Source organism: Prosopis cineraria, unplaced genomic scaffold, assembly GCF_029017545.1.
Source record: "Prosopis cineraria cultivar Desert tree isolate PC_DT_omini unplaced genomic scaffold, ASM2901754v1 PC5, whole genome shotgun sequence".
Classification (NCBI taxonomy): Eukaryota; Viridiplantae; Streptophyta; class Magnoliopsida; order Fabales; family Fabaceae; genus Prosopis; species Prosopis cineraria.
In genome coordinates, this window is record NW_026555336.1 from 4,502,556 (window position 1) to 4,527,346 (window position 24,791).

Here is a 24,791-nt window from a genome sequence, read left to right on the forward strand (position 1 = left end):
ATGAGAGTACTTTTTCTAATTTAATGAGGGTATAATGATCCATTTATTAAAAAAATACTAACAATTCTTTATATTTAGGGACACAAGGAGTATCTCCTCGTAACTTTTATTAAGTGCAGAGCATTGTCACAGTAATCTGGATTTTTTTTCTTATTTTGTGAGAAATATATTATTATTTATACCACATAACTTGCTTGTTTGCTAAGGTATTATCATAAGTCGATCCATTTAAATTAATATATCATCGGATTTCCTTGATGCAGCATTTTTTTTTAAAAAAAAGATTGTCAAAAGTTTAACTATTCTTGCTAATTACTTACTTTTTTAATCAAACGTACAAATTTATCAATTTAAATGAATTGATTTGATGATATTAAACAACATATAATTGACATATAATTGACATAAAGCAACCGTAAACAAGAGTTTTTATTGATAATTTTGTAACCAATTTTCTGTCTCCAACGTGGTGATAATTTTGTGTTACAATCCTAAACTACGTTTAACTTGAGGACTATATATGAAATTAACTATCAATGTGTTAGGGGTTTGTTAAGTTGATGATTATTGATCAATCTACACCATCTAGATTAAATTTTGATGGTTCAAGTCTAATTGAATTTTTTATATTTTAAATATTTTTTATTTGAAAAGATGTAAAATCTAAAATAAAGGTAATTTTATAATTTTCACTTTTTAAAAATATCATCTAAAAATTTATAATATGAATTATTCAAACTGAATTTGGACTATTGTACATTTTGGTAAAACTGTAAAGAGCATCTGATGAGGATGGATGAACTATTAATTGCCTTTTTGGAACACTAATGTGGACTCAGATTACATTGTTCAGTTCGTGTGTTTTGTTTTCGTTTGGGCTTCAATTTGCTATATAGTTCACGAGATCCATTCACCACTTTGTGGCAACAATAGTTGGACCTGGGCTGGTAATAGTAATGACATTATCTTCTTTGAACAAGAAAACCAATACGCAAATTAAACGCGAGAGAATTCTCGCTGTAGTTAATTTGAAGATAAACTTTAGCTATAAACAGTGGATTCATACTTCCTGAGTAGCATAAGTCTACTGAGTGTCTCAGATATAGTAATTGAATTTTACCAATATTTGAAAATTTGTCAAAATATATTTTCTTCTAAAAATTCAAAACAATCCTCATGATAAATATTCATACATTCAAGCATGATGGCAAGACTATTCTTTTACACTCTACCAAACTAGAAAAAAGAGGCAAGAGTTCTCATAACTCTAAGGATTCAAACCAAAATGTCATAACCTCCACTTATTAATAGAAAAGTAATTTGTGCAAAAAGGCAAAGGGGCTAGCATTATTATTGCGGTTGTCTCAAAAGTCATTGTCCAACTCACACCAACTCCTATACCTATCAAAGTATCCTAGTTGTTGGACTAGTTTAAAGATGTGACACCCGAGGAATTACCTTCAGAATTGCCACCCATGAGGGATATCCAACATGTGATAGACTTAGTTTTTGGATCGCTACTTCCTAATTTACCACACTATAGGATGAACCCAAAAGATAAAGATGAGCTAAATTGACAAGTTAACATATTACTCAAGAAAGGTTAGATCTAATATAGTCTTAGTCTTTATGCTTCACCTGCCCTTCTTAACCCCAAAGAAAGACTATTCTTAGAGGATGTGTGTGGATAGTCGAGCCATTAACAAGATAACCATTAAGTATCAATTTCCAATCCCTAAGCTCAACAACATGTTAAACTTAGTTTCTAAGTCTACTTGGTTTTTCAAAATTAATCTTTGAAGTGGGTATCATCAAATTCAAATTAGGCCTTAGGATAAGTGGAAAACAACATTTAAGACCTAAGATGAATTGTATGAGTAGTTAGTTATGCCTTTTGGCTCAACAAAAGCCCCTACCCTTTTTCGAGAGTCATGACCCACATATTTCACACTTGCTTGGTAAAATTCTTAGCTGTGTACTTTGATGACATACTAATATTTAGTAAATCTAGGGATGACTACTTGGTCCACCTCTGATAAGTCCTCCTTATTCTTCGTGAGGAATAATATTATATTAACCTTCTTAAATGTTCCTTCCTATAGGACTAAGTCACTTTTTTTAAATTCGTTGTTTCCAAACATGGCCTATCCACTTATCCAAATAAGGTCAAGGACATTTGAGAATGGTCTGAACGAAGGACCCTCCATGAAATACAAAGCTTTCATGGCCTAATATCCTTCTATAGACGCTTTATATGAGACTTTCATACCATCATCACACCTCTAACTAATTGCCTAAAGAAAAAACTAAAAAAACATTTAGTTGGACTCTCACAGCATCTAAGGCATTCCAAACCATCAAAGAAAAGTTGTTAGGTGCCTTCATTCTCGCACTACCTAATTTTTACAAGTGCTTCAAGGTTACATGTGATGCCTCAGGTGTAGGAATTGGAGGTGTCCTTAGCAAGTAAAAACACCCAGTGGCATTCTTTAGTGAAAAACTCAATAAAGCAAGGTAAGGGTATTCAACATACAATAAAGAATTCTATGCCATTATCTATTCACTTGAACTCTAGGAGTACTATCTCATACCTCAACAATAATTTTTTCTATATTCAGACCATTAAGGACTTAAATTCTTAAGCTCTCGAAGGCACTTGAATGCCAAACATGCTAAGTGGGTTGAATTTATGCAACAATTCACTTTTGTTATAAAGTGTAACATCTTGATTTTTTAATCGGGTGATTAGCTAGTAATCAAGGGTAAAGTGATCATTAGTAAAGGAATTAGAGATTTAAATAATTAGTTGTTAATTTGTATCATTGGGATGTTGCGTGAGTAGATATAGGTGAAAGAATCACGTTCCAAAGCAAAGCATATACGCATGGTAAGAATTTTGCTTGTTATGCCATGTGCAGCATCTAATGTTGCTTGCGCCGCAGTGCATGAGCCAGAAAGTGACTTTTTAAATTGTGAATTAGGGTGATTTCAGAAAGGAGAAACAATGAAAACATGAAAGGGAGTGGAAAAGAGAGAAGGATCAACTAGGGAAAGTATTTCTAGGATATTAAAAGGCATTTTCGATCAGTAACTTATCAGGTAAGTTTTGTACAACTCTTAACTTCCGTTCCACCAAAATTTCTCTTGGTATGAATTATAAAGAAATTGAATCGAGAAAATTTTAAGGGTTTGTTTCTTACCTAATAATAATAAAAAGGTTCTTGAGAGTTAAATTAGAGCTTTGCAACTGGTTTAGAATTAAATGATGAAACTTTAAACTTGTAAGCTCAATTTGGCCCTAATTAAATGAAAATTAGGGGTGTAAATGGTGTAAAATCAAAATGGGATAGTTTGAGTTGGTGTAGAGTGCTAATTAAATGATAGTAAACCTAGATTGGTTAAATGAGAATGAATGAATGGTTAAATGTAGCTTTGAGTAGTAAATAAGTGTTTTTGATCAATTGAATCAATTGATTAATTGTGTCAATTACGTATAGATTGACATATTTCATCAGTGGAGTGAAAAAAGAGGCAAGTAAAGATGAGTAGCGATTGAGAAAGTATCATGGGTAACCTTTCTTGTGACCAAAGGGTTGAGGTAACTGAAAAGGTTTCTCTATTTGACTATTTATTGTAACTATGTATAAGTATACTATATAATGCATGACAATGGTTTTAAACTAAGCATGATTTATGGAATTTTGTGAATATTGCATGAGAATGACTTTTGATCAAATAGATAGGTTAAACATGAGATTTTTTATTTTATATATGTATATATGTGTACGGTGGTGATTGAGAACCTATGGTTGGTTCCAAAAGCATGATCATAGGGGTGGGAGTTCACCTGTGTGCAGTGTAGAAAAAGACTATATGGAATTATTCTCCTCAATGTCCAATGGGGTGTAGTATTGAAGAATTTGTATCTTCTTAATGCCTTTTGAGGTGTGGTATTGGAAATTATCTCCTTAATACCTATTAAGACATGGTGTTGGAGATTTAGATTCCTTAGTATCAATGTGATGCAGTATTAGAATCAATGACACTCCATTATGTGTATTAAGAGAGACCATAGTCTGGAAGTATGATAGAACGCCTTTAACTGGATGATTTTATCATTAAAGGTGAGCTCAGGGCCAACGAATGTACTTATTAGTCTAAGGAGAGCCTATGGTTTCAAGTCAGGATAATTTAGAGGTTTGATTAATAGTGATCATGCTGTGTGTTAGTAAAGTGGTGAAAAGCAGTGAAATGTGATGATTATAGTTTAAAAGTGGTGAAATGTTATATTTAAGTGATTTGAAGTAAAACATGTGATATATGCTATGTTTAATAGTATATTATGCTATACTTTCATATAGTTTTATGTAATAGTCGATAGTAGACAGTTATTCTATTACTGAGATTATTATATCACCCCCATGGTTACATTTTTATAAGTCATAGTAGTGAGTCAGGAAAGGAAAAAGAGTCTGGACCAACTTAGTAGTCCTGAGGCAGTGAAATCTTTCAGTTTGTGTAATGAATTAAGATTTAGTATGAATATTGTGTATGTAAATTGCTATAGGGTTTGCATGCATATTTTGATTAATGAATTAGTGGACTTATAGAGATTTGTGGGATATTATAAATCTTAACCCATATAAGTAGATATGTGATGAAATAATTAATAAGGGCTAAGATTTAGTTGTAACTATGTTGTGAATCTGTAAAGAGGTGATTTATGGTGATGATGTATAGGAAATGGCCAAATAGGTCAAATTATGTTAAATTGTAAAAAGTTGTGTTTTATGAAAATGGGCTGTTGAGTGGTCAAATTTTGATATATGTATATATGTGCCTTATAACTTGATCAATCATATGTATTAGGTCCTTTTAGACTTGGTTCAATGCCTAAAATGGTCTAATGAGGTTAAGGAATCGATTTGAACGCTTGGGTGCGATAATTTCTTTGAAAAAGTAACCTTTTTCACCTAAGTGTTTAAATTTTGATTGAACCATTAGATTATATCCAAACCTATCTCATTAATTAGCTTATGAGTTAAGCTTTATGTGGGCACTTGAATCACTCCGGTTGGACATCGTATGTGAAAACGATGCATGTTGGAAGTTTATCATTTTTATTGTCAAATAATAGCAACAAAAATGGGTTTGTGTGTTGTGGCACATGACACAAAGAAGGTTTGGGTGTGTGGCTTTGTACCACATGCCGTGGCGCATGGGTTGCCTACCACAGTGCATGACCTATAGCTAAATTTGATTTTGTAGTTTCTAATGCATGCAGTGATTGTTATGAATGCATATGACTTATTTCTACTGTATAATACTCTAATATAATATGATTTTGCAAAATAAGTCTTGTGCTTAAACTTTTTAAATAAAGTATTTGCTTATTGTTTGGTGTTTTTAGTGTGGTGATTAAATTAACCCTTCTTAATATCAAGTAAATATTGAGAAAGATTACATAAAGCATCAAGCTGCAGTTGAGAACAAGGTAGCTAATGCCCTGAGCAGGAGAATCCACCTTTTAAACACATTAACTGTTAGTGATATAGGATTCTAGATACTAGAGAATGATTACACCTTCTCTCTTGACTTTGGACTTATATATCAAGAAGTTAACGACAGTGATCATTGTGAACATGCAGACTTCTAATTAGTCCTCGATGGGTACTTATTTGAGGCTCTAGACTATGTATCCCTCACACTCTGATATGTGATTTTCTCATCTAGGAATTACATGCTAGTAGGTTAGCTGGACATTTTAGTATTCAAAAAATGATAACCTTAGTAGAGGATAGGTTTTATTAGCCCTCCCTCAAGCAAGACATTGCTAGGATCTTAACTCAATGTTGCACATGCTATACTATTAAGGTGAAAAAAAAGAAATACAAGGTGGTATGTGTCTTTACCAATTTATGAGGCACCCTAGAAGGATATTAGTGTGGACTTTGTATTAGGTTTGCCTAAGACAGCTCAGGGGCGTGATTTGGTTCTAGTTATCGTCACAAAATCACCAATGCCTCCCATCTTACTAAGTTGTTTTTCTAAGAGATTGTCCATCTTCACAGGTTACCCACTTCTATTATTTTAGATAGGGTGTCAATTTTGTTAGTTATTTTTGGAAGACTCTTTGGAATCTCTGTGGTATCCAATTAAAGTTTCCTTCTGCCTTTCATCCTCAGATTGATGGCAAAACTAAAGTCACTAATTATAGTTTAGGTGACCTACTTAGGAGTATAGTCAATGATAAACTGAGAAATTGGGATTTAATATTGCCAGTTGTAGAGTTTTTTTATAATAATTCAGTCAATTGGTCTACTAGTAAGAGTCCATTTCAAGTTGTTCAACGATACAACCCAAAACCACCTATTGACCTCTTACCTATCCCTCTTACAACTCGTAAATTTAAATGAGCTGAAGTTTTTGCCTATTGCCTTCACAACCTTCATGTTGAGATTAGGTGTAAGTTAGCAATGAGTAATTACGTGTATAAATTAACTGCCAATACATACCACCGTTCCCAAGAATTTGATGTTGGAGACTATATTATGGCTTGCATACGTCCAGAGATCTTCCCCTGAAATTTTCTCAAGAAGTTACATGCTCATGCTTCTAACCCTTTTTTGTATTGCAAAAAAACTAAGGCCTAATGCTTATTTCACTATTAGAAGAATAATTTCTAACGTCGCTAATTTACATCAGTTTTACCAAAAATTGAAGTTAAAAAAAGGCGGTGGCAATTTGTTAGATTTACCTCTAAATATTTCTATCTGTCTAGTATTTAATGTTAAGGATCTTGTTCCTTACCGGGGTACTTTTGAGCTACCTCCTTTGCTCTCTGATAACTCTACAGGTACACAGTCTCACCATGCTCCAATTCTATCATTGCTTGTTGTTACGCCACCTATTGACACCATTGATGGTATTATCGATGAATAGACGATTGTCACTCAAGTAGGTCCTATCCAAGAATGTCTTGTCCACAAGAAGGGTCATTCAGATTTAGACTCCATATGGATCATTGCAAAGGAGTTTCACACCATTAACTCTACTTTATTCAACAACTACTAACCATTTACCTCTTCGGTAGAGAGTTTCTTTAAACTAGGGGGAAATGATAGAAATTATATTTGATTTGATTTAGAAATTATTAAGATTTGATTTAGTATCTAAGGATTATTATTATTTATTTATTATCTTAGATTTATGTTATCTCTAAGTATTATCTCAAATAGAATAATATATTTAAACTAGCTGGATATTTTATCATCATCTTTTAAATTGTGATTTAATTTAGATTTAGATTTAGATTTGTTATTTATTTTTACTACTTCTAAGGCTCTATAAATAGCCTTAAGGTTCTTCAACTAAATTCAGTTTGGCATTTGAATAAAAGTTATACAGTTTTCTCTTATTTTTCCCTTCTCTTTTCTCTCTCTTCCCCTCTCCTCTTTCCTATTTCACATCAACACTATTCACATGTTATTTCTTCCAAAATTTTAAGATTTAGTATTTTTGAGTATTACATGACAAAATCTTTTATAGCTACTAGATTAAGTTAAACAGTTATTATCATGTCACGTGAAATACTCATTTCAGTGAGTGGACTTAGACTAGTTACAGGATCCAAATCCATAAATTAAACAATGATCTAAACTATGTTATAGATTTGAACAAAGAACTTTTTTTTGCTTGTGTAATTTGGCCTTGAATATTCTTGAAGTGCTTTCCAAGCAATAAGGGTTTCAGATATAAAAGTACTTTCTTTTTAATAAAATAATTAAATGAAAGGACGAGAAAAGATTCTATAGTTATTTCCTCAAGCAACTCTCAGTTAATTCCAGCGCCTTCCGTTATTCTCTTCCCACGATCTTGGTCAATTAATTAGCACTGCACAATATAATTTGATGAACCTTGCTCGCTACTATGTTTGTTTATAAAGATGAGATATTATAGTTATGCCGTATAATACTAATTTTTCCGTATATTCTTGAAACAGATTCTGATGGATTGAACGAGGACACAAGAGAAATCATATATGTTGGATATATTCTCAAGAAATACATAAAATAAACTAATTAAATACTTGATCAAATTGGTACTTTAATTTATAGTTTATACGTAGTATGCAATTTCGTATGCTGGAATATACATGGAACGTTTCTTGTAGCCAAAGATGATACAAAATAATCAGGAATTAATTTAGTTATAATCCAAAACCAGTCAGAAAGTGAAGAATTGTTCATATTCCAACCCTTTCTTGGAGTTCTGGCGTCTCATAACTACAAATTAATCAGCTAAATTTTATATCTCCGTCTTCCATTGAGGGTAAAATATTTGAATGGAGGTGGATTTTCAAGCGACATAGATCGAGGTTTTAATCATGAGTTGCAACAACCCTAATTACTTATCATGCAAAAATAAGCTTGATGATATAGCAACATGGCTCTTCAATGGCATCGCCTCAGCCTTCTTCGCATCATTAGACTGGTTTTCTTGCATGTATGTGGACACAAAAGACGACCCTGAGGACGATTCCAATGCTTTGCCTCTTGTTCTCGAACCAGAAATGGACGAATCTCAGTCCAATATCGAAGTTCTCTTCATCAAGGACAATTGAACTGCAATAATATCGGCGCAAGTGGTAAATAAATTGATGTCTCTCTGCATCTCAGTGTACACACACATACACATATTCTTCCTTATTGTTATTGTATGCATTTGGTAAATTCATTGCCCTGTACCCTTATTTGAAATGAACCTATTCATATATCATAATCTCAGATAAGAGGGCAACAAGTATATGGATTGAGCAAAGATCTCTCAATTAAAATACAAGCAATATATATCAATTCTGTGTGCCTATATGGAGAGTTTCTATAACAGATGTGTTTTAAGGAAATGAAAAAGATGGAATAGGAAGGCACGTGGATGAAGGGACGTGTATGTGAGATTTGATGAGAATATGCAGAAAATCAACGTACGAAACACATTAATTATATTATATTATTCTTGACTCCAAAGTGGGAGCAACAAAAGGAAGGATTGGAATAAGCCAAGCAAGCAGTTGGGATATAAGTTGATCATAGGAATAAGTGAAGGATTATTCTGCCTTTAATTTGCTGGTCAATGATTATTGATGATGAACCGACAAAGCCATGAAGGTGTGAGCATGTGGTTAAAGATGCAGCACAGAGAAGTACTGCAATATTATTAGATGCTTTTGGTAAAGCCCTTTTAAGATTTGGTTTCTGCAAGGCAGACACTTTGCTTATCTCTTCTGGTCACAAAGTAAAGGATCTGCCCACTTATATTGCTTTATTGATCAGTTTGGATACATTTGCATGTGGTGGGGTTGAAGTAAAGGAGCTTATTGATTGATCAATCCTCTCTATTTTCGGGCTATATGAAGAGAATGAAGGATTTTTGGAGTCTCTGAGATATTGCTGTTCAGGAGTACTTTATTTATACAAAACTTTCTCTTTCTTTTTTCTCAGTTTTATTTTGTTAAAATGAGTGGTTGGCTTTCTCGTTGCTTAACTCTTCACTACATGCAGCAAAGTGGAGAACACTTGGTCCCCAGAAAATAGAGAGGATTAAATGGACTTTGGGGTCTTGGGTCAAGATATACTACTTTTATTATATCATATTTCTCTTTCGCTTTTTTATTTTTATTATTATTATATTTATAGTGAGTGACTTTCTTGTTGCATGCGACAGATCATGTGTTTGAAAATCAATTCGTGAATTTAAAAAAAAAAAAGAAAAGAAAAGAAAGAAAGCAGTTCTAACTTCTAATGTTTATATATTTTTAATCTTTTTTCCATGTTCTATCCTAAATTTGAAAAAAAAAAGTTCAATTGTCCAATTAAATATTCTCTATTGTAAGAAATTGAGAGTTTTTTAAATTTTGTAATAAATCATTTTATATCTTAACTCATTTAAATGTGAGTCATACAAAAAAGTTATCCATCTCATACGAGACGAATATAATATGCAGGCTCATTCTCTCATTAGTATTATAAGAATGATTAGAAGTTTGCTTATGTGTGTTTGGCAGGTCTCTATAGCGTAATGCACTGTTTGATAGCATGGAATTGAGATTTAAGAAGTGTAAGCGAAATTGAAAAAATAATTTGTTTGGTACCATGAATTTCACTTTTTCAAAGAATATAATTTTATCAAAATTGATGGAACTTATGACTAGAGTTGGTAATTCGAGCGAGTCGAGCTTATTATTAGGCTATACTTAATTCAGACCGAGCTTATTTGAATTGAATTTAATGTATCATACTCTTTTGAAAAAGCTTGACTCCAACTTTTTTCAGCTAGAATTCAAGCTTGGCTAAAATTATTGATTCTATATACATATAGAGTCTATAATTCTAGCAATTATGCTTATTCAAATTGTGTTTAAAGTATCATATTCTTTTAGAATAATAAATATAGTCAAATTCAACTCTAACTTTTTTCATGTAGTTTTGGACTAGTCCATTAGGCACGGTCTAAATTACCAACTCTATTCATGACTTCCACCTTCATATGCATGGAATCCACTTTCTCCTTGATCACTTCCCTTATAAAAAATGACTCAATTCTATTTGTTTTAAAACCTCATTTAATTTTCACCTCACTTCCGCTTCCTCTTTCATTTCTCTTCCACTTCCACTTCTATTAAAAAAATCTTCCATGTGAGTAAACTGGCATAAGTTTTTATATAAGTGAATCGATGTGCTAACTGACTTGTAAATCAAGCCGTGCATGATAACTTCAATGTTGGGTTTTCAATTTTCCTCTGTCAAGATGTAGAAAATTTTACGCATGAATTTCTCGCGACCAATTTGTAATTGTACGGTTTTAACCATGACCTTGTCTATTCCAAAAAAAAAAAAATGCAAGTCATATCATGAAGGTCCATTTGAGGAAAACCTCGCAAAAACGTAATGTATTCCATTAACAAGGCACAAATCAAAATACAATGACTTGGGATCTTTAAAGGAGCATTGAATCTCTTACTACTTTATCTTATCAGTGGTAGTCGAAAGGATCTAATTTGGCGCAGAATACATGGTTTGCATATGCAAATTAGGTATTGAGGGGGCGGCTACAGCAAAAAGAGAAAGCAAAAAGCCCTACAAATCTACGAATGCTATAGACCTGTCTTTGTTTTTCCCTTTGTCTGTCTTTTCCTTTATTTTTTATTTTTTGTGTATATTTTTCCTCTTTGATGAGTATTTCCCGTCTTTACTTTTAGTGATGCTCCTTTATCAATCACATGCATATTGCTTGCCACATTCCACCTTCTTTCCGTAATATCTTAGCCTATTAACAGAGACACCCACGTGGGTCAATCTTAGGCCAACAATCTCCAAAACTCGCTGCTTTCATAATGCTTATATACATAATTGTTAATAAGTACATGCCCACCTACATGCTCTATCTTTACTCGTTCGTCAAAACCTCGCTGACTCAATTATTTTATCTGTTAATTTAATTAGCTGCAATTAAAGGTGACATTTCTTGTAGAATCAGGACTCCAGCATGAAATGAATCAATTCAACTTGCTGTTGACGAGTGTGAGCGTTTGGTATTGGTTTTGTTTGTGGATTACTCTTTGAACACAGAAGAAAAAGGCGCATAGCCATGAGACAGAAACACCATCATGCGCCTTTTACGTTCGTGTTAGAGCAGCAAACATGTTTTAAGGTTAGGCATTTGTGAAAGGAGAAATTCTTGCATGTAGCCAGCGTACTTGGTCATTCATACTTTATCCGATAAAAATATGCCATGTGTTGTAAATATAAATTGATTTTGTCATTAATAATAGTAAAGAGAGAAAAAATGAGAGGTTAAAAAGGCACCCTATTAAATTCCAAAAGGAACGTCATAAAAATGACACATGAATTTTTATTTGATTGATCTGGTATAATTTTATTGCATAGAACATGGATGACATATAGTGCATCGGGTTTATGCAAAAAAATTTCTTAATTTGTCACGTGCAGTCTTCCATATTTGAAGCTGAGCCTCCAAAATTAGTGAAAAGTATATTGATATTTTTTTATATAAGACAAAATATTGTAATTTTTTCAGTTCAACTTCATCAATTTCAGATATTCTGAACTTTAAAAGGATTGAATTCTTTTCTTTTACCTTCTGTGTAATAAAGAATGATAAGCTGTTTCCTATCAGTAGCTGCATTTCTAAAATTCATGTGACAAGCTACATGTGTAGATCTTTGTTCATTTCTTATATAGTCATAATTAATAAGTTACGTCGTTGTTTATCTCTATCATAAAATATGGATGACTTGGTGTATGATTGGTTTTTTAATTTACAATCCTCCAAAAGTTCAATCTGGAGAAGAAACCATTTGTTGGATTTGATAAAAATACATCCCAAAATGTAGTTTAAATGTATTTTTTTTAATTAATTCTCTACATATGATGATTTGGTTTCTTTAAAATGAAAAATAAAATAAAATTTAAATTTGATCTAAATGAAAGGAAAACATCATTATTAATATCTTTATGTGTACATTTTTATTCATTTTATATTGAGAGGATTTGAACCTTTGACTCCTACCTAAACTGCCATGGCAAGAACCCCACCTTCATGTGGCTAACATATCTTTCTTAGTTTTGGATGAAAGAGTTAAGCCACAGCGCATGTGCTATTTTTTGCATTAATTTTTTTTATGATCTTATGCTTCCGCATATAAAATGAGTTTTGATATTTTTTGCAAAGTTCTTTGGGTATGTTTTCAATATTGAAATTTTAAAATCTCATTTGTAAATTGTTAAATTTGTTTATTCCTTTTGTGCAGTTCGTGAAAACTTGGTAATCCTTTTTTGTTAGACCCTTGATTTAATTTCTATTGTTTATGGAGTTAATGATGATTAGAGTTGGGAGATTACATCCTTCACTTTTGCTTAATTGAAATTGTAGTTAGAAACAACACAAGATCCATTTTGTATTACCGTTATGTGTTTCTTTGTTTTTTAATCCCCTTTTTTGGTACACAGGAGAGCTATAAAAGCCTTGGAGGGAAAGAAAAATCAAATATCAGGTTCGCATGTTAACCATAATACATTCTATGACCCGCAAGTTATTCTAAGATTTCGGAATAACCAACACATAACGGTGACCAAAATGGTTAACATGTTACGTCTATTCCGAAATCTTATAATACGTTTTAAAATTGTAGTATACGATGGCAAGCAGTTCATTAATTTGTTATTTGTTATATCATATCATATCATATCATATTATATTATATATGTTACATGTAGCCTAAACACTAATGTAATTGATTTATTAGGCTTTATGTCATATGTGATTCCATTAACCTATAGATTCTCTCAGGCTCTCACAATTTTGATAGCTAGCCTTTATTCTCATATGTATGTCTATTCCCCATATCCAAGATACTCTGTATGTTGCAAAGAGATCTCTATATATTAATACTTCACTTATAAAACTATATATCCATCTCATCACCTTCAACATACATATTTTTTTTTTTCCCCTAAAGCACATGCAGGACATCTTTCCCTCATGAGGTCATCATCTACAATGTATATAATTTCCACACATTGGCTCGAAATCGCACGAAAAAGATAGAAGACAAAATGATAATATATAATATTTATTATATATGATGTTCCTTAATTCAATATATTCTCGAAATTCATATATCTATATACGTATGTATTATCATCATCATAATATATATATATATATATATATGGAGTACAGTATAATCATAAATCATTTGGACAATTTGCTGAAAACCGGAGTCTATTTTGAAAACCTGAAACTCTCATACCGTAACCAACAATTTTTTATATCCTCTCGCTGAGATTAAATCGTCATTAATTACGTACTCTTCCGAAACGATCAACTTCATAGCACCACTTGTCATTAAGATAAATTATAATTAAGACTTATGATTGGAAGAAAATAAATATAGTTAATAATGAGACGTCACTAGGATATAGAGTTAATTACTGGATTCATTAACCTCAGCTTTCAGCATATTAATCCTTTAATATTTCTTCTTGTGGCCCACAAGCTTTCGCTATTTTTTTCCTTTTGAATGCACCGGTGCAACATGCAGCAACACAGTATCGCACTGCTCCTCCACGTCATCAATCATGGGACGCCTCAACCAATAACACACTCTCCACGTGTGCAGCGCGATGCCAGTTGCTACTTTTCCTTCCCGTGGAAGCTTATGTCGCTATCTTTTTCGGGACCCACTTGCTAACGTCACCTCAACGCACCATTTAGTGCCGACTGACTCAAAAGGAAAATGCCATCCTATGACCAAAATACCCCAAGAAAAATCTTGTAATTGCTTGTGCATGCCCCGATTTCTTGCTATAAAAGCAAAGCCCCTACAATGCGTCTCTTCCCTTTCTCCCTCCTTCCTTCCACCCCCCTCTGGTAAGAACAAAATCTCTGCGCGTGTCAGCCATGGTTTCCACTCTTCCAGCTTCTGATCCTTTCCTCAATAACCCCTTCTGGGCCTTGGAAGGCTCTTTTCCTGCTCCCTGGGAGGACCTGGGCTCCGTCCCCGGGTTGTGCCCGGACATCCTAATAACCTCCCCCGTCAAGCCTGCCGGAAAGTTCCAGCCCCATGCGCTCTCCGACGACGAGAAACGGGTGGTGCCTTCCATTCTGGAAGAGCGCAAAAGGCGGAGAATGATATCGAACCGAGAGTCGGCGAGGCGGTCGCGCATGCGTAAACAGAAGCATCTGGAGAACTTAAGGTTGCAGGTGAACAGGTTCAGAATCCAGAACCGGGAACTCAACAGCAGGTTGCAGTTTCTTCTGCATCACTATAACCGAGTGAGCACGGAAAACGAGTGGCTCCGGTCCGAGCAAACCCGGCTCAGACAAAAACTCCACAGCATAACTCAAATTTTGGCTCTCCAGCCCTTCGCTTCGTCTGCATGGCCATGCAATAGTACGACTATTTTCACGACAGAATAAGCCTATCCATATATCAGGAGATCGGAGCAATGATCATGATTAATTAACCAATTAAATAAATCATAGAATACAGCATCAAATATTAGAGTTAATTCTGAGGCAAAGAACTTGTCTTCAAGTTGGGTCTATGTAAATTAAAAGCAGCTAGACATATCGGCCCCCCTTTTTTCCTTCTTTTTTGGGAAAATAGAGAGAGAGAGAGAGATGGTTTTGAAAAATATTGGGCTACGTATTTTCAAAACCAGAGAAAGTTTGTCATTAGTCATTATATATAAGTGTTATAGCTGGCTAGTCTAGTGAGTGTGTTAACTATTCAAGTATATATATGATTTTATATATTTATTAGGTTGAGTTAATATTGATGTTGCCTTGATCCAAATTTATAAAGCCCTCTTTTTTAAGCTTGATTTTCTTCGGATATAAAATTATCACGCTCTCTTTTGTGGTGCACATTCCAAAACTCTAGATGGACAGGACGACCCATAAATGATAAATCAGAACACTACGCAACACAATCTAAAATCAATCATTATAAATGCATACATAGGAAGAAACCTAACCAAGTTAAAAAAAAGCGCAAAAAGAAAAGCTTGCAGTCTTAAAATAAAGTAGACGAGTGAAATGACGGAGATGCTCCGGCCAGATCATTATCAATTATGATGGGGCCAATAATGTAAATTGAGATGATTAATGGCATGATTATGATTAGGTGTCGTTATTAGAAGGCAAATGGTAGATGCCAAAATCATTGGTCAAGCAATGGTCTATTGAGGAGGTTTTCTTGTTGTCCAAGTGCACTCTCCTTTTTTTAACTTTTTTGCAGGAACTTGTCTCAACTTTTATACAATTTGAAGCCACATACTATTAATAAAATATGGGCTTTATAAATCTTTCAAATCCTCTCATTTAGTGGGTGTTCACAATGTAGTGGTAAGATTTCATCTACGCTTGAAAATTTACACCTAACTAAAAATAAATGAAATGGTGAGTTAAATGGAAGCTTTGTGGGAATGCATTTCAACTATTTTCCTACAACCATATGAATAGTTGGATTGTGATATATGATACAGAAAAAGATAGAATTGTGATTTGATTTTTTTTTTTCTATGTCTTGTACTAATATTTTTGAAAATCATTTGATTGAATCAACGATCTCTCTAATGTCATGTGAGGCATTTATTATTGGGTGAGAGAATTAGGACACTCAATGAATCGGAATCTGAATCCATATTTATTAGTTTAATTAGATTAAGAATTAGACTAAACAACATGTTTATAAAAACCATGAAACTTGTCCCTATTAAGTACTATTCATGGACCAACAATGCGTCACTTTCTTTAATAAAACAAAGTACAAATTAACTAATGCCTTTATTTTTCTTTAACCGGTTGATTGGGTTTTGGATCAAGTTAAATTAAGATGAGGACTTCAACCCTCAATAATGGAGTGACGAATAATGGGGGGAAATAAGTAAATAAATAAATAAAAGAGACGAACGGCTTTAATGCTCAAAATGTTTGGTAAATTGAGGGGCCACAGGTTATAATCAAAGACGTAAATCACTCACTAGTTAACAAAGAAATTGCACTCGTCATTGTTAAAGCTGTATATTTAATTTACTCAAAGCTTAAAGTCTCTATCCTTATATCATGTACTTAAATTGTTTATTTTTACTTTTTAATTTTCTAATAATTGAGTGGACATTCAATTAAGACATACAGTGAGTTGCAATGGATATTCGAAGCATATTACTTGTTAATTACTTTTGCTTCCTTATATTTCTCTATATAAAGTATGAACATCTGAACGACATGTATTTATGGTAACTCAAGGTTATTTATGGAACTCAAGGTTAATTATTTTAGCAAGATTTAATCTACTTACGTAAAATTCTTGCAATTGCCAAATCATAACCAATTTTCATCAATCGTATGTAAATAAGTTGATGGGGGAAATGACACTTAGATTTTCAAAAGATTAATTTGACGACATGAAATTATTATTAGTAGGTACCAAGAAAATAAAAATTTCGAAAGTCTCGATTGTCAAGTATTTAAATCTCATAGGTTACTCCCAGTGTTTTGCAATTGAGAATCTCACATTTAAATCGATATATAACTACAACGCATCATTTTTAAGAAAAAATGTAAGCATTAACTGTAATTAAATTGCATTTTCGAGAATTAACAGTCATTACTGATCCTTAAATTGATCTTGTTTACGTGTCTGGCCTTCACTTGAAATGAAAAAAAAAATGAGGGTTATCTTTTTGTTTGCTTATAAGAAGGAAACTACTTTTTAGAGGTAGCTAGGGGATCACTTAGTTGTAATGGTCCAAAGAAAGTGGAAATAAACTTGGAGGCCATAAGCTATTGCCTAAAATCTATGGCTACTTTTAATTTTGGAGCCCTAATAGATCTCCCACAATATTTTAAATGTCTTTTGTCCTTTGTTCTTTCTAGTTGAATTTTGCACGCTCGAATCGATTATAGGCATCTCGGAGCAAAGTCTTTAATTGTTAGTAGCCTAGCTTCCTGTAGTTCTCATCGCAGTTCCAAAGATAAAGTGATTGTTTTTACGCACATGAAGTTTCCCGAGGCAAATTATTTCGATGCATGATTGACCTACTCAATGATATTTTTTCTCTCATCAGGATTAATGACAAATAAACCACGACTCCAGCAGATCACAGTGATAAGCATAGGTTATTATCGTGCACCAATATGAATTAAGGACCATTAAAAGAATTTAATATGAGACGGGGCGGTCCTAGATGTGTATGAACTGGGTTTTAATCTTCCCCCGCTGTACTGATTTGTTAATTTTGAACTCACTGATCCAAAAAAAAAAAAAATGGATCAAGGGAAGAGGAAGAAAGAGGGGAGGAAAGATGACAATCACCTTAATTAGTCCAGCTGAGATGTAGGAGTATAAAGTTTGTCAAAGAGAATACGAATTATAGTTGTATCTAGAACTTTAAATTTAAGATATTTCGAGGAGTTAATGATGAGATCATTAAAATTTTTAACAATGGGTAATTGGAGAGGGTTGAGATTTTAAAATAATTTAAGTATTTTGAGTGATTATTTTTTGTGGAGATTTTTATATCGAACCGTTTAATTATTATATTTTTAGTTGAACCACTTATTTTATTTGTTAATTTTTTTTATATTTTTAATAAAATCGTTTATATAGATTTAAATATTTTTTATCTTTATACATGCAATTTGTTGTTTAATTTTTTTAGTAAATCAAGTTGATATACATGGTATAGAAGTCTCATTATTATTTAAACATGCAGTAGTTGAATTTCAAATCTAAACTCTTGCGCGTGTTAAAAACTTAGTCCATATAGTTCCATTTACTTATTAAATATGAGGGGAAAATTAAATTTTGCTATCGATGGATTCTATATCGATCATTTGTCTCATCAAAAAAACAGGAAAAAAAAAATTCTACCACCCTGAGTGGCTAACTCCAAGTCCTAGATCAGCCATTGATATTAAATAAGCTAAAGATTTGAACAGATCAGATACTTAATAAAACTTAAACTTTACGTATTAATTATTAATTTGTAATAATGTTTATTTGTTAGAGAAGTTCTTATTAGATATTAAATTCTTTCAAAAAATTTTAATCATAACCTCATGAAGTAATTTTCCTATGTATTATATGAATTTATTGGCAAAAAAAAACTAATCTCCCAATCTTGTTGAGTAAAGCATTTGTTGTAAAATTGGAAAAAAATTGTATAATGTTATGTTTGAATTAGCAAGGATTTGGACCCCGACCAAATATATTATTTGGATACATAAAATTTTATGAATTTTGAATTAATTTAAATCCAAGCAAATTTTTTATTTTCATTCCTTTAGAATTTCAAATGTACAATTTATTATGATTATTTCAAATTCCAACCATCCTCTTTTAATACTATTATAATATGTGAACAAGTCACATAAGTAGGAGAGGACCACTCACATACTATTCGTTTAAAATTGCATGTTTATTTATTAAATTTAAAACACGTTGAAAAGTAATGTTATCTTTCAAATCATCTCTTACACTCCATAAAGTGCTGACATCATATAATTCATTAATAATACTAGAAAGTAAGAAATAAATTGTTCTATTTAAGACATATTCTCTCTGATCTTATTTATAAGTTACTTTTAATATATTTTATTAAAATTTATAAAAATTTTAAATTTTATTAACTTTGCCTTAAAAAATTAACAAGTTTTCACCTTTACTTTTAATAAATATTTTTAAATTTTATTAATAATATTTTTATTTAAAATATTTAATAAAAGTAAAAATATAAATAGGAACGTAACATTTGAAATTGACAAATGCCCTATAACTAAAATAAAAATTGTTTTTCTCTTTTTACCCTATAAATAGGACTAGAAGAGACTTGTACCAAACGTACCTTTGGCCCAAAAATTATAAAATGTATTTCCTTTAATTTTATATATAAGTTATCTTCTAAAAATAAAACATAAAGTTACATATACATGCGCACATGAGAGGTAAAGTGTTTTTATTAAAGATGAGCTATCTAATATTGGTGAATGGAGAGATTTCTTTTCTTTGGAGAACATCGATAATTTAGCCACCACTCATTGACACCGATGAGCGATTAGAAGTAACTTATATCACATCCAATAATTCACAATATAGATTAACATTATTAATTACTTCATGATTTTAAAATAAAACTTAGTTGAAATTTTAATTTTTTTAAAAAAAATGTTCACATTTCTAATTACACTTTCATTAAATGCCCTAAATAAATAATTTAATAATAATTGAAATTTCAATTGACCATTTTTTCAAAAGAAAAAATAAATGAAGGTTATAATTAAAAAATTATAAAATCTGTCTCATACTCTATATATTTTGAACTAAACAGGACTTTTAGAAAATGTCACATGTTATAAATCATGAGAACACATAGAACATAAGAAAATACTCTCTCCATCCCAGTTTATAAAATATTTTTAGAGATAATTTAATATTTCAAAATATAAAATATTTTGATAAAAATAAGTTTTTACTAATTATACAATTTCAATATAATCCTTCCCTCCATATCATATTTTATCTCTCTATTTAATTTTTCACAAATAAAGTAATATTAAGAAGAGTATCTTTGGAAATTTATATTAGTGTTTTTTAAAAATAAAATTGTAAAGCATATTTAATGAATTTTGTCGATATGTAATTTTGCTAAAAGATGTCTTATAGACTGGGATAGAGAAAATACTTATATTTGGTAATATAAAAATTCAATTCATTTTAGAAAATGCCCTGTATAGTGCAAGAATTTCTTCACACTCGTATCCTATCTCACGGTTGTAGATATGGTGTGGTGAGGGTAGTTTAATTTCTACATCGAGATCAATAAAGTCACACATCCTTTATAAAATTCTTGGTTTTTTTCTTCAATTAACTGCCTTTGATCTTGTTCATTTAATTTCGATCAACAACTCTGAAATTCTTACATGATAGAAAGAGGATAGCCGCAAAATATATAATTGTTCAAAACCCCAAGTATCCCTCAATCTCGTCATCAAACAACACAATTAATAAAGAGGAGCTTAAATAGTACCAATATAGAGAAGACTAGGAGGATCCACTAAAAAAATATTAGAGAGAATTACACAAAAATTTTATAATTAATTACTTGTAGATCTATTCACAACTGAATTTAGAAGAAATGATAACATATTTAGTTGTCAATGAATCTAGGAGTAATTGATTATATTGAGTGAGATCTTAAAATAATTCTTTCAAACTATTATGATTTTTTATATAGGCTAAAGTATATTGTTATTATTTTAAATTTACACAATGTTTCCTTTTAATCCTTTAATTTTATAAGATGTTATTTTAATCTTTTAACCCTAATACAATTAGTTTTATCACCAAAAATATGATATTAAACTTTTAAATATTAATAAAATATTTTTAAATATTAACAAATTAAGTTTAATTTTTTAATATTTTGTATAAAAAATAATCGTTTAAAACTAACAGTATTAGGGTTATGGAACTAAAAGGCACTTTATAAAAAATTATATTAAAACCTTATATAAAGTTAAAAGACTAAAAATATACTTTACCTTTTTAAGTATGCACAAATTCAAAAATAAGAAATATTAATAAATCTCAACCGGAAAAAAAAATATTAGTGAATATTTTATAGTTGATTTTTGTTATGACCAAAAAGTTTTTTAGAGATGAAATGAAACCAAACGACGCGAAATTAAGAGAACTAAAAGAGAAGTTCTAATGAAAATTATTACTTTGACTAATGTTTTTAAAATTAAATCGATCATTTGACTTAAAAAGATATTTTCAGTTTACATTTCAATCATATTAAATTTGTGATTGATCAGAGGTCGCCAGATTATATCAAATATTGAGAATTCTAATTTTTACACATTCATATTTAAAAGATCAATTCGAAATTAAAATATTAAGAAATAATAGAATAAGAGAATTGCTAATTATATAAGTAAAATCATGCAATATATCTTTTGCAAGTTGCAAATTAAACAACGTTCCTACTCTAACAGTTAAATACCTACCAATGGTTCGGCTATTGTGCATCATTTTTATAACCAACTGAAGTATCTATATATAGCTATACTATTATTTAAATATGTTTCACCAATACATTTATACACTGAGGTAATCACCTTTTATGGCCGAAAAGATGGAAAAAAAAAAAAGTTTGATGAGTAACATTACCTTATTGCTGTCATGATTTTAGAATTGGAAGGGTCAAAGTGGGGTTAGGTAATTGGCTTACGCTCTAGTTTTAAAGTTTAAAAGTACCATACTTATTCATTAATCCAAACATTAATATTCTAATTAAGTGTGAGTGCAGTCCTTTAATTTGTGTTTGGTTTGATTTCGTGTTCCCTTCGCTTCCAAGTTAATTATGGCCCCTAAGCCTTTTAAAAAAAAAAAAAAACGCGAACGACCCCTGAGGCTTTTGTTTCGTGGCTAATGAGAGGAAAGCTTTGTGGCTAACAATTTAATAAAATCTTCTTTTGACGCTATCTTGTGTTTACACAGTTTCACACTAAAGTGACATTCTTAGTAGTTTTCTAGCTAAGATCAAGGAAGGTTCAGTAACATACTTTTAAAAATTGGGTCAATATAGCTGGTTGAACAAATAAACTGTTAAATACTTTGGTTATAACCGAGTTAATTATGGTTTAATTACAGTTTAGATCATTGACTTTTGAATCAATTGCTTATAAAACAAGTCCAATTTTCAGTACCTTAAGTCAGTATAGTTAAATTGAAATTATTTTGTTCAACTTGTGCATATATTGTTTATTCTAGAAAATTTAAAATAACCAACCTTTTGGGTGAACAACGCAGCCAAATTTTTATTAGCTTCAACTTTTGATATAACTAAACGTAAATTAAGACAACAAACGTTTTAATTTTATTTGCAGGATTTATAATATATTAACAGGGATTAAGGATTTTTATTATATTCTTGTGAACTACGTACAAAGATTAAAATAAAAATTATACGTTAATTTAATCGCTTATACCAATGCGACTTAGGAACAAGGATCCCGAAACCAGTGTTAATTAGTACCAAAAAAAAGAGAGAGATAGAAGAAATAGAAATAGGCAAGGACTGTAAAGCACTCAATTTGAAAGCATATATATAATATGTGACTCAGAAGAGAGTAGTGTGTGTGTGTGTGTGTGTGTGTATATATATATAGTGTTTCAATGCATGCAGTTTCATGTTTTTCCGAACCTGTTAATTATATGGAAGCAACCTCCTGGATTTGAGGAAGGTGCTTAGTTGCTTTAATGATTCTGAGTGGTATATATCTTATCCTCAGACGATGCAATGAGGTTCATGAAACACAGACACACACACACGTATTATAAAAAGCATGCAGGTATATCAGATAGAGATGAAGTGAAAAGCAATGCGTAAGAAGGAGTATGAATGGAATGAAAAACTCATCCTCCTTTTTTTTTTTAATGTGTTAAAAGTAGATGCACTATCTACGCCTACTTGTCCACAGTAAACAAATTAAGCCCACAGTCTCATGCTTTTATCTATGTGCTAATTATTCCCTAAGCCAAGAGAATGATGCATGATCAATGCTTGTTTAGTTTAGTATAATGTAATTCTTCATGTGAGGCGTACATCTTTTTTTTTTTTCTTTTTTTGTGGGGAGGGGGGAAAGAAAAGATTCTCTGGCGGAGTATATTAGAAGAAGATTTTAATTTCATAAATGGGTTGGGTCGTGTTTAAATTAATTAAAGGGGGAAACTAAAGACATCACATGCTGCTAAATCTAGAGATTAAGGGAATGTTTGATTTCTACTTTTTAAAATTGTTTTTTGTTTTTTAAAAATAAAAAAATCATTTAGTTAATTGTTTTGGATTTAAATATTTTTGAAATTGTTCTCATTTTTTATTTTTTTAAAAAATAAAAACGTTTTAGAACTATTATAAATTACTCACTATCATAGGCTATTATCGTTCATTTTTCGTAGGAATATTATATTGACTCACTCTCAATGTCTCAATCTGTGTTTGGAATAGAATAGAAGTAAACAATATGGTGCTTCGGGGGACTTAAAAGGGCAAGTTTTATTCTGATTCGTACCTTTGAAAATTGACAAGAAGCTCAAACACAAATTCGTCAATTAATCTGTCTTATAATCGACAAGAAACCACTTGATGCTTCCATGCATTGATCTCAAACTTCTACATAAACGTCACGTCCATTGGTTGCCCAATCCAGTGGGTTTAGATGTCTTCCATTTTTACTATATTATTATTATTATTATTAATTGTTAATTAATGTCAACATCATGATTATTATGAAAGATTCACGTACGTTTCCAATTAGCAGTGCAAATTTTCTGTCTTGATCCCTTGGCCTTTGGCTAAGTAACAGTCCATAACTTGCTTGAATGCAATTCAGTTTCTCCTTTTGATAGGAACATTAGTTTTAAATATTTATACAGGGATTGATGTATATTGACATCTCAACTAATAATTTTAAATGAAAAAATTACAAAAAAAATGAGATATTAATTATTTAATTAACAGCGTCCTAGCTAATTAATAACATTTTGGAGGAGACAAATTACATATCTTTAATGCAATTTATTTAGATAACATTTTGGAGGAGACTAATTGCATACAATAAAAGCAGTTGCACTTTGTTTTTACTCACCATAGTCAAGACATGTATATAAGCTCATACAATGCTTACAGATATACTTACATATTATACAGATTGTCCATTAATAAAATCCTCGCATTGCTAGTAAGATTTAATTATATGATATTGTGATTCATGAGTCAAATCTTTACTAATTGAATCAACATTTGTTAATCATGTGCTTTGTTAATAATAATACACTTTCTCTGATATGATATTGATTAAAGGCCTTAATTTCAGGACTACGTAATACACGAAGAAAACTTTTTAAGATGATATTAAGTTATTAAACAATATATGCATTGTTTTTTTTTTTTTAACAGAACAATATATGTAATTGTTAAAGTTTTTTTCCAAAAGGTCGGTGAAGCCTTTGGGCTTGCTTGGCAAGTCTGGTCTTATGAGCTAGCCCAATGTTCAGCAAGCCTGGCCTTATGAGCTAGCCCAATGTACAATCCAATAAACCGTTTTTTGGTTGTTTTTGGTTTATTCAATTCACCATTAAACTTGGCCCAATCCAAGATACTTTTAATCGTTAAATGTGTTGCTCACGATTCCCAAAA

General features: G+C 31.3%; 1 protein-coding gene across 1 annotated transcript; it reads left to right on the forward strand.

Annotated features, from left to right (window-relative positions):
* Positions 1-14,411: 14,411 nt before the first annotated feature.
* Positions 14,412-15,401, forward strand: LOC129312080 (bZIP transcription factor 53-like). The gene has a single exon (XM_054954646.1). The coding sequence runs from the start codon at positions 14,482-14,484 to the stop codon at positions 14,998-15,000; it is 519 nt and encodes a 172-aa protein (XP_054810621.1). The 5' UTR covers positions 14,412-14,481; the 3' UTR covers positions 15,001-15,401.
* Positions 15,402-24,791: the final 9,390 nt, after the last annotated feature.

What these genes read in the sequence shown, in the direction of transcription:
- LOC129312080 (XM_054954646.1), top strand. Translation starts at nt 14,482, where the DNA reads ATGGTTTCCACTCTTCCAGCTTCTGATCCTTTCCTCAATAACCCCTTC.